The sequence below is a fragment of the Salmo salar genome, chromosome 14, assembly GCF_965601325.2.
Source record: "Salmo salar chromosome 14, fSalSal1, whole genome shotgun sequence".
Taxonomy (NCBI): Eukaryota; Metazoa; Chordata; class Actinopteri; order Salmoniformes; family Salmonidae; genus Salmo; species Salmo salar.
The window spans coordinates 72,560,204-72,576,756 of record NC_138304.1 but is presented as its reverse complement, the minus strand read 5'-3'; the positions used below and the strand labels follow the sequence as shown (position 1 = coordinate 72,576,756).

General features: G+C 45.7%; 2 protein-coding genes across 2 annotated transcripts; both read left to right on the top strand.

Annotated features, from left to right (window-relative positions):
* The first annotated feature begins 3,587 nt into the window (after window positions 1–3,587).
* LOC145860385 (uncharacterized) lies at window positions 3,588–5,236 on the top strand. Its single transcript, XM_082961155.1, has one exon. It carries the CDS (start codon window positions 3,707–3,709, stop codon window positions 4,496–4,498), a length of 792 nt encoding a protein of 263 aa, XP_082817281.1. The 5' UTR covers window positions 3,588–3,706; the 3' UTR covers window positions 4,499–5,236.
* Window positions 5,237–14,579: 9,343 nt separating this feature from the next.
* Window positions 14,580–16,228, top strand: LOC145860384 (uncharacterized). Its single transcript, XM_082961154.1, has one exon. It carries the CDS (start codon window positions 14,699–14,701, stop codon window positions 15,488–15,490), a length of 792 nt encoding a protein of 263 aa, XP_082817280.1. The 5' UTR covers window positions 14,580–14,698; the 3' UTR covers window positions 15,491–16,228.
* Window positions 16,229–16,553: the final 325 nt, after the last annotated feature.

Sequence of the window (16,553 nt, the reverse complement as noted above, 5' to 3'; positions counted from 1 at the left end):
CTATAATGCGATTAGCGGGAAAACACCATTATGCATGCCAGCAAAGCCACAACACAACACTAAACAATACAGTAATTGCACTATAACAGTGACAAACGGTTCCCACAAACTGTTAGGGCCTACATAAAACTGTCCTAACAGCAGTACCAACACCTTACCACTGCTACACCTGGCTATCAACGGAACCTTGTCTGGCAGCGAAACAGATCATTCAGCCTTTTTTAAAAACATAGCTGATATGGCTGACTTGTTTAAACCAATGTGGTTTCTACTGACAATTGAGATGTACAATCTATGGCATAGGGGAACGACGAGCGGATAAGGGGCAATCCGTAATTTCGATTAAGACATTAATGAGTGAGCTAGGACGGACGTTGTCAATATAGCTATTTGTTCAGCACTTTTGAAATGTATAACGACAGAATTCAGAACATGGGTTGTACTTACAGTGTTCTCCCTGTACACCAAGTCAGAACCATAGGATAAATAATGGGGGCATATAAGCAGACAATGAATGCTCATACAATATTCAATGATTACATTTCTCTAAAACAGACTATAGGCTACATGTGCCAAGTCAGAACTGTAGGTGAAATTAAGAGGGGAAAGGGGACCAAATTATTAGCATGAGGCACATGGGCTACTAACAGCTTATTACACATCATACACTTCGTGTTACTTTTTTAGCTATAGTAAATATATATATATTTCCCTGGCATATTACATCATTTACGCAGCAGCATACAAGACATTTTTGGACTCACCTTGTTGTGCTGTGCTTACTTCCTTCCAAACCACTCATTGTTCAATTTGCGATTTCCAACTTGTTTATGTCCAATGGCCGACGAGCAGCAATACGTTTTATATATAATTTCTCTTCATTATTTCTCTTCATATGACAAGGATTGAAAAGGATTTGCCAGTAGATTGTCGACTTGATTGATGATAATGACTGCTAAGATTTTGAAAGGATGATGTTGACATGATCAGTCCAATCAAAGCTACTGTACGTATAACGTGATTTGACATAATTTTATCTTTTGCCAATGACCTTGAGCCTCTTTAGATGGGCACTTCTAATGTAACTCCATTGCAGCACCCAAAGGGCTATAATTTTTGAGGTCTCCCCTTAGACTTCGTGGGGACGTAGTGTCCCCATGAGTGACAGAACACTGAGCCAATCATGGCGAAACACCCTTTGTTCAGGGACATATTTTCTGCTGGCTTGCCCCACCACCACAGAAAGCACTGAGCTAGGCTGAAAAACCTGCATTTTGGAGCTGCCTTACTCAGGAAAACATAAAAGAGACCATGTTTGTATGCAGCTTTATTAACTCAATGATATATATTTTTTTGCTAAAAATGTGGGGCTCAAAACAGGTGCACCTGCCCTGAATGATGGGTCGGTACTGGGTATATGATAATTGATTTGTGTAAAATGTGTGCATTCTCCCAACAAGTATTGCTATCATTGAAAACAATATTTAAAAATATATATTATAGGGTCTGATATCACACAAAGTGATGGGGAAGAAGTGAGTACAAATGAATATCACTCATTGAAAACATTACTAAAATGTCAATTTAAATATTTGTATGTTTCCGTGTGTGTCTCAGAGCCCTTCTCATGTGGAAGACACTGAGGTTCAGTATGCATCTCTGGGTCGGCAGAACTGGAGGGAAAGATCGAGGGTACAGGGAGACCAGCATCAGGTCATCTATTCCACTGTGGTCTCTGCTAGACCAGCATTCCAGGGTTTGGAGAGAATAACACATTGATTTGACTGATTGACTCCTTTACAAAACAGTTCGTATTTTACCTCTTTGTATTACAGTACGAGTACATTTTACAAAGGTTGCTCTTTAATCCTATAATAAATGTATTTGAGTCTTTCAAGATACGCAAGATACTATTCTTTTATCCAACTAATTATCTATCCTGTTGGCTTAAAACAATTATAGAGATTCTTTGGATAAAAAAATATATATATTACATTAGCTTTTTCAACATTTACAGAAACACTCATACCTGCACAAATCAAAATACAATCTTATTTCCATCAAGAACAGATATTCAAAGAACAATGTCAGCAGATGCACCATGCGCCTGAATGAACACATTGGGCCACTGTTGTATAGATAACATCTCCCTGGGCCAATCCTGGCACTCCCTGAGCAATGGGGCGGGCCTTACCAGTGTGCTTCATACTGGCATAGTGTAGACTCACTTCCTTATGATATATATATATATATATCAGCGTTAGTGATTAAATATTGATTCATGCCATCCAAACTTTTCAGGCATAGATTTACAGTTAGACAAGGTTTAGTCCTAACGATTATGACTAAGATAAGTACTTTTACCTTGAGACTTGAATTCCTGTTCACACAGGTGCTACACAAATATGTTTTACCTGAAAGAGGAAACAATTCATAGAGGCAATCTGCAGTTCAAACAATAACAAATGGTTTATCCCGCCATTGTTTGGGTAAATAGCTGACCAATGGGGCTGAAGAAATAGAACTACTCTTAAATTCATAGACAGCACTATTGATGCAAGGACTGACCATCCATGAGATCAAAATGATAGCTTTAATCATGTTTTAACAACCCTGGGTTTATAAGCGAGGATATCGACTACAATGTTTTGAGAATATAAAAACAAGATTATAAATTGGGGTTATAATTGGGGTTTTGAAATCAAAAACATTTAAATTACTGCAGATTTGCAAAAGATAAAGGGACATTACAAAATAAAAGTTTAAGTAAACTATTTACAAGTCTTAAGCGTTTACATTCACTTCTGTTTTTGCTGCTATCATTCAACCACAACAATAATGGGGATGATCAAGATTTGTTCACTACATCTACACTGAGTGCACAAAACATTATGATCACCCGCTCTTTCATTTTTTACATTTTAGTCATTTAGCAGACGCTCTTATCTAGAGCGACTTACAGTAGTGAATGCATACATTTCATCCATTCTTTCCCGTACTGGTCCCCCGTGGGAATCGAACCCACAACCCTGGCGTTGCAAACACCATGCTCTACCAACTGAGCCACACGAGACCACGCCATAGACCGACCAGGTGAATCCAGGCGAAAGCTATGATCCCTTATTGCGTTCACCTGTTAAATCCACTTCAATAAGTGTATATGAAGGGGAAGAGACAGGTTAAAGAAGGATTTCTAAGCCTTGAGACATGGATTGTGTATGTGTGCAGTTCAGAATGTGAATGGACAAGAACATATATTTAACTGCATTTGAACGTGTTAGAACTGCTACTCTGCTGGGGTTTTCACGACAACAGTTTCCCGTGTGTATCAAGAATGGTCCACCACCCAAAGGACATTCAGCCAACTTGACACAACTGTGGGAAGCATTGGAGTCAACATGGGCCAGCATCCCAGTGGAATGCGACCGACACCTAGTAGATTCCACGTCCCAACGAATTGAGGCTGTTCTGAGGGCAAAAGGGGGTGCAAGTCAATATTAGGAAGATGTTCCTAATGTTTTGCACTGTCAGTGTACTTTTACCGTACGCCATCTTGTTTTTCCAGTCACTGCAACAGAAAGTGAAAGTAAAAATTACATTTCACAGCACAGTCTATGTATAAGTGAAATTACAAGAGCAGACGCCTTCGTGTCTGATCACACACAGGAAGGAGTTTTCTGCTCTCTGTGAAGTCTTCATACCGTCAATGTTTTCAAGATTTCTAACTCTCACCATGCCAAACGTAAATCTCATCTTGGAGGCTCTGTCTGCTGTCTCAGGTTGCAAAGTGGAATCAACCACCGCGGGAACACTTTCACTAACCCCACAGGACTTTGTCAATGTGGTCGCACTAAAGGAGTTCTACGTACAAGAGGGCCTTCTAGAGTTGGAGTACCCAAGTTTGGGGACATTGTCTTTAAAAGGTGCCTTAGCTTTACCAGATGCCCCATCCGCCGCATCCATTCCACAAACCACTGTTTCTGTGAACGTGAAAGAGTTTCTTGATTCTCGGTATGACTACGACTTTACAAATGTTAAGGATGGTGAAGCAGTGTTTACTCGGGGAAAGGAGCAGTACGTCCGACCCTGTGGCTGGAACCGCATTGCCCTGAAGGTGTTGAACAAATACAGGGATGGAGATGGATGGTTGGGGACCGGAGACGAGGCCTGGCCAGTGTCCTACCACGGACCTGCTATGGACGGATCCCAGGGCATCATCAGGAAAGATGGAGATGGTGCTACTGTCGGAAGAGGAGTGTACTCAACACCGGACATTAACGTAGCTGAGAAGTTCTCCAAGAGATTCACGTCCAAAGTAGATAACAAAACCTACAAGGTGGTGCTACAGAATAGGATCAACCCCCAGAAAAGGCAACAGTGTCGGAGAGAGAGTTACTGGCTGGTTTATGTGCCTGAGGGATCATCTCCTGTTCAAGAGAGAGCTATTGTGGAAAACTCCATCCGTCCTTATGGTCTGCTGCTTAAGGAAGTGTTGTAATCCAGGCAGACAATGTTTGATAGATAAGTAAATAGGTTTGCCTTAATCATACACAATATGATCAGAAAATGAACAGATGTAACATCAGATCAATACAATTCTAAATCAACTAAGTAACAAGGTTCATTTGTTATAGTCATAGGATTAACATAAGATTGCTTGAGATGTTTGCGGTGTAAATGTAGCCTTTACCTGATAGGCTACTATTATGGATGTGTTCAAATCTTAAAATAAGAGTGCGTTGTTTAGTTACATTATACTTTATTTCCAGTGACCCCGCCTTATCTAACCACATATTTTCAAACAGTTGTTTTGGGAAAAGAGTGCTTTATAAGTACATATAACTCCAAAATGTTAGTTTGGACGACGCTGAAAAACACTTCACTATTGAAAAGCTGTAGTCACAGCATCAATACAGCAACAATATACTTCACTGCCACCTAGTGGTACTCTTCTGGTATTTAATTTCCAATTATTGACTTACAATTTGGGATTTTTTTTATTTAATCAGTTTTAGAATAAGGATGTAACCTAACAAAGTGTAAAAAAAAGTTGAGGGGTCTGAATACTTTCCATAAGGCACTGTATATGAACAGTTAGCCTGCTAGTTTGTTGGTGTCTTTATCAGTAATCTACATGAAGATATGCTTAGTGATTTGAAAATGCATTAATGAATGGTTTATTCATATTACACTACTGTTTGTTAGTTGTATATATATAATTAAATGTATAAAACAAGTCTTTGTTTTGATGCATTGATTAAAAAGAAGTGCAAACTTTCCTCTATAAATGTAGCCTTTGTAAATCTAGGGCAGCAAGCTCACCTGACCGGAAACAGAGTCCAAAGACACAGAGGGCGCCAAACAAGGCCGAGACTGGGGACAACACAGGCCAGGAGTGTCCAACATCACATCACCTCCCTCTCTGCCACTTCTGCGTCTGGAACACAAACCACACCGTGGTTACCACACACTGCTGCCCAGCCCAGAGCTAGGAGAGCTGTGGGAGGAGAGCTGAGCAGAAACAGAAACCTTGAACAGAATTGATGACGAGTAGCCTATGTACCACCACTGGTTATGAAGAAGTGCTTACTCTTTACCTGGCCCCTAATGATAAACAGGAAACAAAACAAACCGAAAAAGCAGACCAAGCTTTGTCTGATATGTAAACCAATATTAAGAGCTGCACCCAAGTTTTAGGAAGTGTATATTCCATTAGTCAGTTTGTCGTTCTGTGCGAGAAAGAAATAGCCTATATTCAAAACAGACTCAGGGACAGTTGTGGGACGATAGATCCTGAATTCATACAACCAGTGCTACATCCCAAAAAATATCGAAAGCAATAAGGCTCATGCAACAGGTCAGAATGCTTAGCTTAAAATGTTGAGAAACTATTATTTCCTCGCACTATAAGCACAGCAATGCGGACAAGACTGTGTGAATGTTCGTTCTATAATGCGATTAGCTGTTAGGGCTTGGTAATTGTGGAGGAGGAATGAGGCGCAGGAACCAGCGAACACAGGGTAGTGGTGTTTTTAATATACACTCACCAAAAAAAACAAATGTTCCCACACACAGGGGAGAAAATACATGCGGCGTACAACAACGTCGACATGAACACAAGCCGTCACACAAGAAACAATCATTAATCCCGCACGAACAGGAGCGGGCCAGCTAAACTAAATAGCCCCTCTAATGGCTAATTGACCACAGGTGTCACAAAATAAAAAAAGGGAAAAGCAAAAGGGAATCGGTGGCAGCTAATAGGCCGGTGACGACGACCGCCGAGCGCCACCCGAGCAGGAGGGGGCGCCACCGTCGGTGGGAATCGTGACAGTACCCCCCTCCTGACGCGCGGCTCCCGCAGCGCGCCGACACCGGCCTCGAGGTCGACCCGGAGGGCGAGGGGCAGGGCGATCCGGACGGAGGTGGTGGAACTCCCTCAACATAGATGGGTCCAGGACGTCCGCCGCCGGCACCCAGCACCTCTCCTCCGGGCCGTACCCCTCCCAGTCCACGAGGTACTGTAGGCCCCTCGCCCGGCGTCGCGAGTCCTGAATGGCCCTTACGCTGTACGCCGGGGACCCCCCGATGTCCAGAGGGGGCGGAGGGACCTCCGGCACCTCATCTTCGTGAAGGGGACCAGCTACCACCGGCCTGAGGAGAGACACATGAAACGAGGGGTTAATACGGTAATAGGAAGGGAGTTGCAACCGATAACACACCTCGTTTATCCTCCTCAGGACTTTGAAGGGCCCCACACACTGCGGCCCCAGCTTCCGGCAGGGCACGCGGAGGGGCAGGTTCCGGGTCGAGAGCCAGACCCTGTCTCCCGGTGCGAACACGGGCGCCTCACTGCGGTGGCGGTCAGCACTCCTCTTCTGCCGCGCACTGGCCTCCTTTAGTGAGTCCTGGACGGCTCTCCAGGTCTCCTTGGAGTGCTGGACCCAGTCCTCCACCGCAGGAGCCTCGGTCTGACTCCGGTGCCATGGTGCCAGGACCGGCTGGTAACCTAACACACACTGAAAGGGTGATATGTTAGTAGAGGAGTGGCGAAGTGAGTTCTGGGCTAACTCAGCCCAGGGAATATACCTCGCCCACTCCCCTGGCCGGTCCTGGCAATACAACCTCAGGAACCTGCCCACCTCCTGGTTCACCCTCTCCGCCTGCCCATTGCTCTCGGGGTGATAACCGGAGGTCAAACTGACCGAGACCCCCAGCCGCTCCATAAACGCTCTCCAGACCCTGGATGTGAACTGGGAACCTCGATCAGAGACAATGTCCTCCGGCACCCCGTAGTGCCGGAAGACGTGGGTAAATAGGGCCTCCGCAGTCTGCAGGGCCGTAGGGAGACCGGGCAATGGGAGGAGACGGCAGGACTTAGAGAACCGATCCACAACCACCAGAATCGCCGTGTTCCCCTGAGAGGGGGGAAGATCTGTCAGGAAGTCAATGGACAGGTGCGACCATGGTCGTTGTGGAACGGGGAGGGGCTGTAACTTCCCTCTTGGTAGATGCCTAGGAGCCTTACTCTGGGCACACACCGAACAGGAAGAGACATAGGCCCTCACGTCCTTAGCTAAGGTGGGCCACCAGTACTTCCCCCTTAGACTCCCCACTGTCCTCGCCTCACCAGGATGACCCGCAGTAGGTAGCGTGTGCGCCCACCGAATCAAACGATCACGAACACCGAGCGGCACATACATGCGCCCCACGGGCACCTGCGCAGGCGCAGGTTCCAACACCAATGCCCGCTCGATGTCCGCGTCCACCTCCCATACCACTGGTGCTACCAGCCTAGACGCTGGAATGATGGGAGTTGGATCGATGGGCCGGTCCTCCGTGTCATAGAGACGGGACAGCGCGTCGGCCTTAGTATTTAGGGAACCCGGTCTATAGGAGATGGTAAACCTAAACCGGGCGAAGAACATGGCCCACCTCGCCTGACGTGGATTCAGTCTCCTCGCTGCCCGGATGTACTCCAGGTTTCGGTGGTCGGTCCAGATGAGAAAGGGGTGTTTAGCCCCCTCAAGCCAGTGCCGCCACACCCTCAAAGCTTTAACCACTGCTAGCAACTCCCTGTCCCCCACATCGTAGTTACGCTCCGCCGAACTGAGCTTCTTCGAAAAGAAAGCGCAGGGGCGGAGTTTCAATGGCGCACCCGAGCGCTGTGATAGCACGGCACCCACCCCAGCCTCGGATGCGTCCACCTCCACTACGAACGCTAAAGACGGGTCCGGGTGCGCCAACACGGGTGCGTCGGTGAACAGCGTCTTCAATTTCTTGAAGGCTCCGTCCGCCTCCGTCGACCATCGCAAACGCACCGGCCCCCCCTTCAGCAGTGAGGTAATGGGAGCCGCTACCTGGCCAAAACCCCAGATAAACCTCCGGTAGTAATTGGCAAAGCCTAAAAACCGCTGCACCTCCTTCACCGTGGTTGGAGTCGGCCAATTACGCACGGCCTTAACGCGGTCACACTCCATCACCACCCCCGTGGTGGAAATGCGATAACCCAGAAAGGAGACGGCTCGTTTGGAAAACTCACACTTCTCAGCCTTAACGTATAGGTCATGCTTCAGCAGTCTACCAAGCACCTTGCGCACCAGGGACACATGCGCGGAGCGGGTGGCGGAATATATCAGAATGTCATCGATATATACAATCACGCCCTGCCCGTGCAGGTCCCTGAGAATCTCGTCAACAAAGGATTGAAAGACGGCTGGAGCATTTTTCAACCCATACGGCATGACGAGGTACTCATAATGGCCCGATGTGGTACTAAAGGCGGTTTTCCACTCGTCTCCCTTCTTGATACGCACCAGGTTATACGCGCTCCTGAGATCCAGTTTTGTGAAGAACTGCGCTCCGTGAAATGATTCCACCGCCGTAGCGATGAGAGGTAGTGGGTAACTAAACCCCACCGTAATAGCGTTTAGACCTCGGTAATCAATGCACGGACGCAGACCTCCCTCCTTTTTCTTCACAAAAAAGAAACTCGAGGAAGCGGGTGAGATGGAGGGCCGAATGTACCCCTGTCCCAGGGATTCCGTGACATATGTCTCCATAGCCGCCGTCTCCTCCTGTGACAAGGGGTACACGTGACTCCTGGGAAGCGCAGCGTTAACCTGGAGATCTATCGCACAATCCCCCTGTCGATGAGGTGGTAATTTAGTCGCCCTCTTTTTACAAAAAGCGATCGCCAAATCGGCGTATTCGGGGGGAATGCGCACGGTGGACACCTGGTCTGGACTCTCCACCGACGTGGCACCTATGGAAACTCCTAGGCACCTACCTGAACACTCCTCTGACCACCCCTGGAGAACCCCCTGTTTCCACGAAATACGGGGATTGTGACCAGCCAGCCAGGGGACCCCCAGCACCACCGGAAACGCAGGCGAGTCAATAAGGAAAAAACGAATGCGTTCCTTATGATTCCCCAGCGTTACCATGTCCAGTGGCACCGTAGACTCCCTGACTAGCCCTGACCCTAATGGTCGGCTATCTAGGGAGTGCACGGGGAAAGGAGAATCTATCGGCACCCGCGGAATGCCCAGCTCAATGGCAAGTCCACGGTCCATAAAATTCCCAGCTGCGCCTGAATCGACTAGCGCCCTATGCTGGGAAGAGGGAAAAAATTTAGTAAACAAAACAGGTAAAAACACATGACCAACAGGGGGTTCTGGGTGAATCTGGTGCTGACTCACCTGAGGTAACCGAGAAGTGTTCTGCCTACCATCTCGACTCCCAGACTGGCTCCTCCGGCACCGGTCGGCCGTGTGTCCTCTCCGACCACAGCTGGTGCAGGAGGAGCCACCTCCTCCGGTGCCCCTTGGCACGGCCCCCCCTACCTCCATAGGGGTAGGGGCGGGGGTGCACGGGGGTGGAACGGGCAGGACCCTCTCCGAACGCCCGCGGGCAGCCAGCAAGTTGTCCAGTCGTATGGACATATCTATCAGTTCGTCCAGGGACAGAGCTGTGTCCCGACAGGCCAGCTCCCTGCGGACGTCCGCCCGGAGACTGCAGCGGTAGTGGTCTATGAGGGCCCTGTCGTTCCACCCCGCCCCAGCAGCCAAGGTCCTGAAGTCCAGCGCGAAGTCCTGGGCACTCCTCGTCTCCTGCCTGAGGTGGAACAGCCGTTCACCCGCCGCTCTTCCTTCCGGAGGGTGGTCGAACACGGCCCGAAAGCGGCGGGTGAACTCCGGGTAGTGGTCCCTCGCCGAGTCTGGACCGTTCCAGACGGCATTCGCCCACTCCAGAGCTCTGCCCGTCAGGCAGGAAACGAGGGCACTCACGCTCTCCTCCCCCGTGGGAGCAGGTCTAACGGTGGCCAGGTACAGCTCAAGCTGGAGAAAAAACCCCTGGCACCCAGCCGCCGCCCCATCGTACTCCCTCGGGAGCGCCAGACGAAGCGCGCCAGAGCCAGACGTCATGGGAGGCGAAGATGGCTGTATCGGGGCAGGTGGAGGTGGAGAGAGGATACCACTTCTCTCCCATCTGTCCATCCTCTCCATCATCTGGTCCATTGCCGATCCGATGCAATGGAGGACTGTCGTGTGGTGGAGTACGCGTTCCTCCATCGAGGGCAGAGGAGTGGCCGCTGCTCCCGCTGATTCCATGCCTTCTATCGTGGTGCGGGATTCTGTTAGGGCTTGGTAATTGTGGAGGAGGAATGAGGCGCAGGAACCAGCGAACACAGGGTAGTGGTGTTTTTAATATACACTCACCAAAAAAAACAAATGTTCCCACACACAGGGGAGAAAATACATGCGGCGTACAACAACGTCGACATGAACACAAGCCGTCACACAAGAAACAATCATTAATCCCGCACGAACAGGAGCGGGCCAGCTAAACTAAATAGCCCCTCTAATGGCTAATTGACCACAGGTGTCACAAAATAAAAAAAGGGAAAAGCAAAAGGGAATCGGTGGCAGCTAATAGGCCGGTGACGACGACCGCCGAGCGCCACCCGAGCAGGAGGGGGCGCCACCGTCGGTGGGAATCGTGACATTAGCGGGAAAACACCATTATGCATGCCAGCAAAGCCACAACACAACACTAAACAATACAGTAATTGCACTATAACAGTGACAAACGGTTCCCACAAACTGTTAGGGCCTACATAAAACTGTCCTAACAGCAGTACCAACACCTTGCCACTGCTACACCTGGCTATCAACGGAGCCTTGTCTGGCAGCGAAACAGATCATTCAGCCTTTTTTTAAAACATAGCTGATATGGCTGACTTGTTTAAACCAATGTGGTTTCTACTGACAATTGAGATGTACAATCTATGGCATAGGGGAACGACGAGCGGATAAGGGGCAATCCGTAATTTCGATTAAGACATTAATGAGTGAGCTAGGACGGACGTTGTCAATATAGCTATTTGTTCAGCACTTTTGAAATGTATAACGACAGAATTCAGAACATGGGTTGTACTTACAGTGTTCTCCCTGTACACCAAGTCAGAACCATAGGATAAATAATGGGGGCATATAAGCAGACAATGAATGCTCATACAATATTCAATGATTACATTTCTCTAAAACAGACTATAGGCTACATGTGCCAAGTCAGAACTGTAGGTGAAATTAAGAGGGGAAAGGGGACCAAATTATTAGCATGAGGCACATGGGCTACTAACAGCTTATTACACATCATACACTTCGTGTTACTTTTTTAGCTATAGTATATATATATATTTCCCTGGCATATTACATCATTTACGCAGCAGCATACAAGACATTTTTGGACTCACCTTGTTGTGCTGTGCTTACTTCCTTCCAAACCACTCATTGTTCAATTTGCGATTTCCAACTTGTTTATGTCCAATGGCCGACGAGCAGCGATACGTTTTATATATAATTTCTCTTCATTATTTCTCTTCATATGACAAGGATTGAAAAGGATTTGCCAGTAGATTGTCGACTTGATTGATGATAATGACTGCTAAGATTTTGAAAGGATGATGTTGACATGATCAGTCCAATCAAAGCTACTGTACGTATAACGTGATTTGACATAATTTTATCTTTTGCCAATGACCTTGAGCCTCTTTAGATGGGCACTTCTAATGTAACTCCATTGCAGCACCCAAAGGTCTATAATTTTTTAGGTCTCCCCTTAGACTTCGTGGGGACGTAGTGTCCCCATGAGTGACAGAAAACTGAGCCAATCATGGCGAAACACCCTTTGTTCAGGGACATATTTTCTGCTGGCTTGCCCCACCACCACAGAAAGCACTGAGCTAGGCTGAAAAACCTGCATTTTGAAGCTGCCTTACTCAGGAAAACATAAAAGAGACCATGTTTGTATGCAGCTTTATTAACTCAATGATATATATTTTTTTGCTAAAAATGTGGGGCTCAAAACAGGTGCACCTGCCCTGAATGATGGGTCGGTACTGGGTATATGATAATTGATTTGTGTAAAATGTGTGCATTCTCCCAACAAGTATTGCTATCATTGAAAACAATATTTAAAAATATATATTATAGGGTCTGATATCACACAAAGTGATGGGGAAGAAGTGAGTACAAATGAATATCACTCATTGAAAACATTACTAAAATGTCAATTTAAATATTTGTATGTTTCCGTGTGTGTCTCAGAGCCCTTCTCATGTGGAAGACACTGAGGTTCAGTATGCATCTCTGGGTCGGCAGAACTGGAGGGAAAGATCGAGGGTACAGGGAGACCAGCATCAGGTCATCTATTCCACTGTGGTCTCTGCTAGACCAGCATTCCAGGGTTTGGAGAGAATAACACATTGATTTGACTGATTGACTCCTTTACAAAACAGTTCGTATTTTACCTCTTTGTATTACAGTACGAGTACATTTTACAAAGGTTGCTCTTTAATCCTATAATAAATGTATTTGAGTCTTTCAAGATACGCAAGATACTATTCTTTTATCCAACTAATTATCTATCCTGTTGGCTTAAAACAATTATAGAGATTCCTTGGATAAAAAAATATATATATTACATTAGCTTTTTCAACATTTACAGAAACACTCATACCTGCACAAATCAAAATACAATCTTATTTCCATCAAGAACAGATATTCAAAGAACAATGTCAGCAGATGCACCATGCGCCTGAATGAACACATTGGGCCACTGTTGTATAGATAACATCTCCCTGGGCCAATCCTGGCACTCCCTGAGCAATGGGGCGGGCCTTACCAGTGTGCTTCATACTGGCATAGTGTAGACTCACTTCCTTATGATATATATATATATATCAGCGTTAGTGATTAAATATTGATTCATGCCATCCAAACTTTTCAGGCATAGATTTACAGTTAGACAAGGTTTAGTCCTAACGATTATGACTAAGATAAGTACTTTTACCTTGAGACTTGAATTCCTGTTCACACAGGTGCTACACAAATATGTTTTACCTGAAAGAGGAAACAATTCATAGAGGCAATCTGCAGTTCAAACAATAACAAATGGTTTATCCCGCCATTGTTTGGGTAAATAGCTGACCAATGGGGCTGAAGAAATAGAACTACTCTTAAATTCATAGACAGCACTATTGATGCAAGGACTGACCATCCATGAGATCAAAATGATAGCTTTAATCATGTTTTAACAACCCTGGGTTTATAAGCGAGGATATCGACTACAATGTTTTGAGAATATAAAAACAAGATTATAAATTGGGGTTATAATTGGGGTTTTGAAATCAAAAACATTTAAATTACTGCAGATTTGCAAAAGATAAAGGGACATTACAAAATAAAAGTTTAAGTAAACTATTTACAAGTCTTAAGCGTTTACATTCACTTCTGTTTTTGCTGCTATCATTCAACCACAACAATAATGGGGATGATCAAGATTTGTTCACTACATCTACACTGAGTGCACAAAACATTATGATCACCCGCTCTTTCATTTTTTACATTTTAGTCATTCAGCAGACGCTCTTATCTAGAGCGACTTACAGTAGTGAATGCATACATTTCATCCATTCTTTCCCGTACTGGTCCCCCGTGGGAATCGAACCCACAACCCTGGCGTTGCAAACACCATGCTCTACCAACTGAGCCTCACGAGACCACGCCATAGACCGACCAGGTGAATCCAGGCGAAAGCTATGATCCCTTATTGCGTTCACCTGTTAAATCCACTTCAATAAGTGTATATGAAGGGGAAGAGACAGGTTAAAAAAGGATTTCTAAGCCTTGAGACATGGATTGTGTATGTGTGCAGTTCAGAATGTGAATGGACAAGAACATATATTTAACTGCATTTGAACGTGTTAGAACTGCTACTCTGCTGGGGTTTTCACGACAACAGTTTCCCGTGTGTATCAAGAATGGTCCACCACCCAAAGGACATTCAGCCAACTTGACACAACTGTGGGAAGCATTGGAGTCAACATGGGCCAGCATCCCAGTGGAATGCGACCGACACCTAGTAGATTCCACGTCCCAACGAATTGAGGCTGTTCTGAGGGCAAAAGGGGGTGCAAGTCAATATTAGGAAGGTGTTCCTAATGTTTTGCACAGTCAGTGTACTTTTACCGTACGCCATCTTGTTTTTCCAGTCACTGCAACAGAAAGTGAAAGTAAAAATTACATTTCACAGCACAGTCTATGTATAAGTGAAATTACAAGAGCAGACGCCTTCGTGTCTGATCACACACAGGAAGGAGTTTTCTGCTCTCTGTGAAGTCTTCATACCGTCAATGTTTTCAAGATTTCTAACTCTCACCATGCCAAACGTAAATCTCATCTTGGAGGCTCTGTCTGCTGTCTCAGGTTGCAAAGTGGAATCAACCACCGCGGGAACACTTTCACTAACCCCACAGGACTTTGTCAATGTGGTCGCACTAAAGGAGTTCTACGTACAAGAGGGCCTTCTAGAGTTGGAGTACCCAAGTTTGGGGACATTGTCTTTAAAAGGTGCCTTAGCTTTACCAGATGCCCCATCCGCCGCATCCATTCCACAAACCACTGTTTCTGTGAACGTGAAAGAGTTTCTTGATTCTCGGTATGACTACGACTTTACAAATGTTAAGGATGGTGAAGCAGTGTTTACTCGGGGAAAGGAGCAGTACGTCCGACCCTGTGGCTGGAACCGCATTGCCCTGAAGGTGTTGAACAAATACAGGGATGGAGATGGATGGTTGGGGACCGGAGACGAGGCCTGGCCAGTGTCCTACCACGGACCTGCTATGGACGGATCCCAGGGCATCATCAGGAAAGATGGAGATGGTGCTACTGTCGGAAGAGGAGTGTACTCAACACCGGACATTAACGTAGCTGAGAAGTTCTCCAAGAGATTCACGTCCAAAGTAGATAACAAAACCTACAAGGTGGTGCTACAGAATAGGATCAACCCCCAGAAAAGGCAACAGTGTCGGAGAGAGAGTTACTGGCTGGTTTATGTGCCTGAGGGATCATCTCCTGTTCAAGAGAGAGCTATTGTGGAAAACTCCATCCGTCCTTATGGTCTGCTGCTTAAGGAAGTGTTGTAATCCAGGCAGACAATGTTTGATAGATAAGTAAATAGGTTTGCCTTAATCATACACAATATGATCAGAAAATGAACAGATGTAACATCAGATCAATACAATTCTAAATCAACTAAGTAACAAGGTTCATTTGTTATAGTCATAGGATTAACATAAGATTGCTTGAGATGTTTGCGGTGTAAATGTAGCCTTTACCTGATAGGCTACTATTATGGATGTGTTCAAATCTTAAAATAAGAGTGCGTTGTTTAGTTACATTATACTTTATTTCCAGTGACCCCGCCTTATCTAACCACATATTTTCAAACAGTTGTTTTGGGAAAAGAGTGCTTTATAAGTACATATAACTCCAAAATGTTAGTTTGGACGACGCTGAAAAACACTTCACTATTGAAAAGCTGTAGTCACAGCATCAATACAGCAACAATATACTTCACTGCCACCTAGTGGTACACTTCTGGTATTTAATTTCCAATTATTGATTTACAATTTGGGATTTTTTTTATTTAATCAGTTTTAGAATAAGGATGTAACCTAACAAAGTGTAAAAAAAAGTCGAGGGGTCTGAATACTTTCCATAAGGCACTGTATATGAACAGTTAGCCTGCTAGTTTGTTGGTGTCTTTATCAGTAATCTACATGAAGATATGCTTAGTGATTTGAAAATGCATTAATGAATGGTTTATTCATATTACACTACTGTTTGTTAGTTGTATATATATAATTAAATGTATAAAACAAGTCTTTGTTTTGATGCATTGATTAAAAAGAAGTGCAAACTTTCCTCTATAAATGTAGCCTTTGTAAATCTAGGGCAGCAAGCTCACCTGACCGGAAACAGAGTCCAAAGACACAGAGGGCGCCAAACAAGGCCGAGACTGGGGACAACACAGGCCAGGAGTGTCCAACATCACATCACCTCCCTCTCTGCCACTTCTGCGTCTGGAACACAAACCACACCGTGGTTACCACACACTGCTGCCCAGCCCAGAGCTAGGAGAGCTGTGGGAGGAGAGCTGAGCAGAAACAGAAACCTTGAACAGAATTGATGACGAGTAGCCTATGT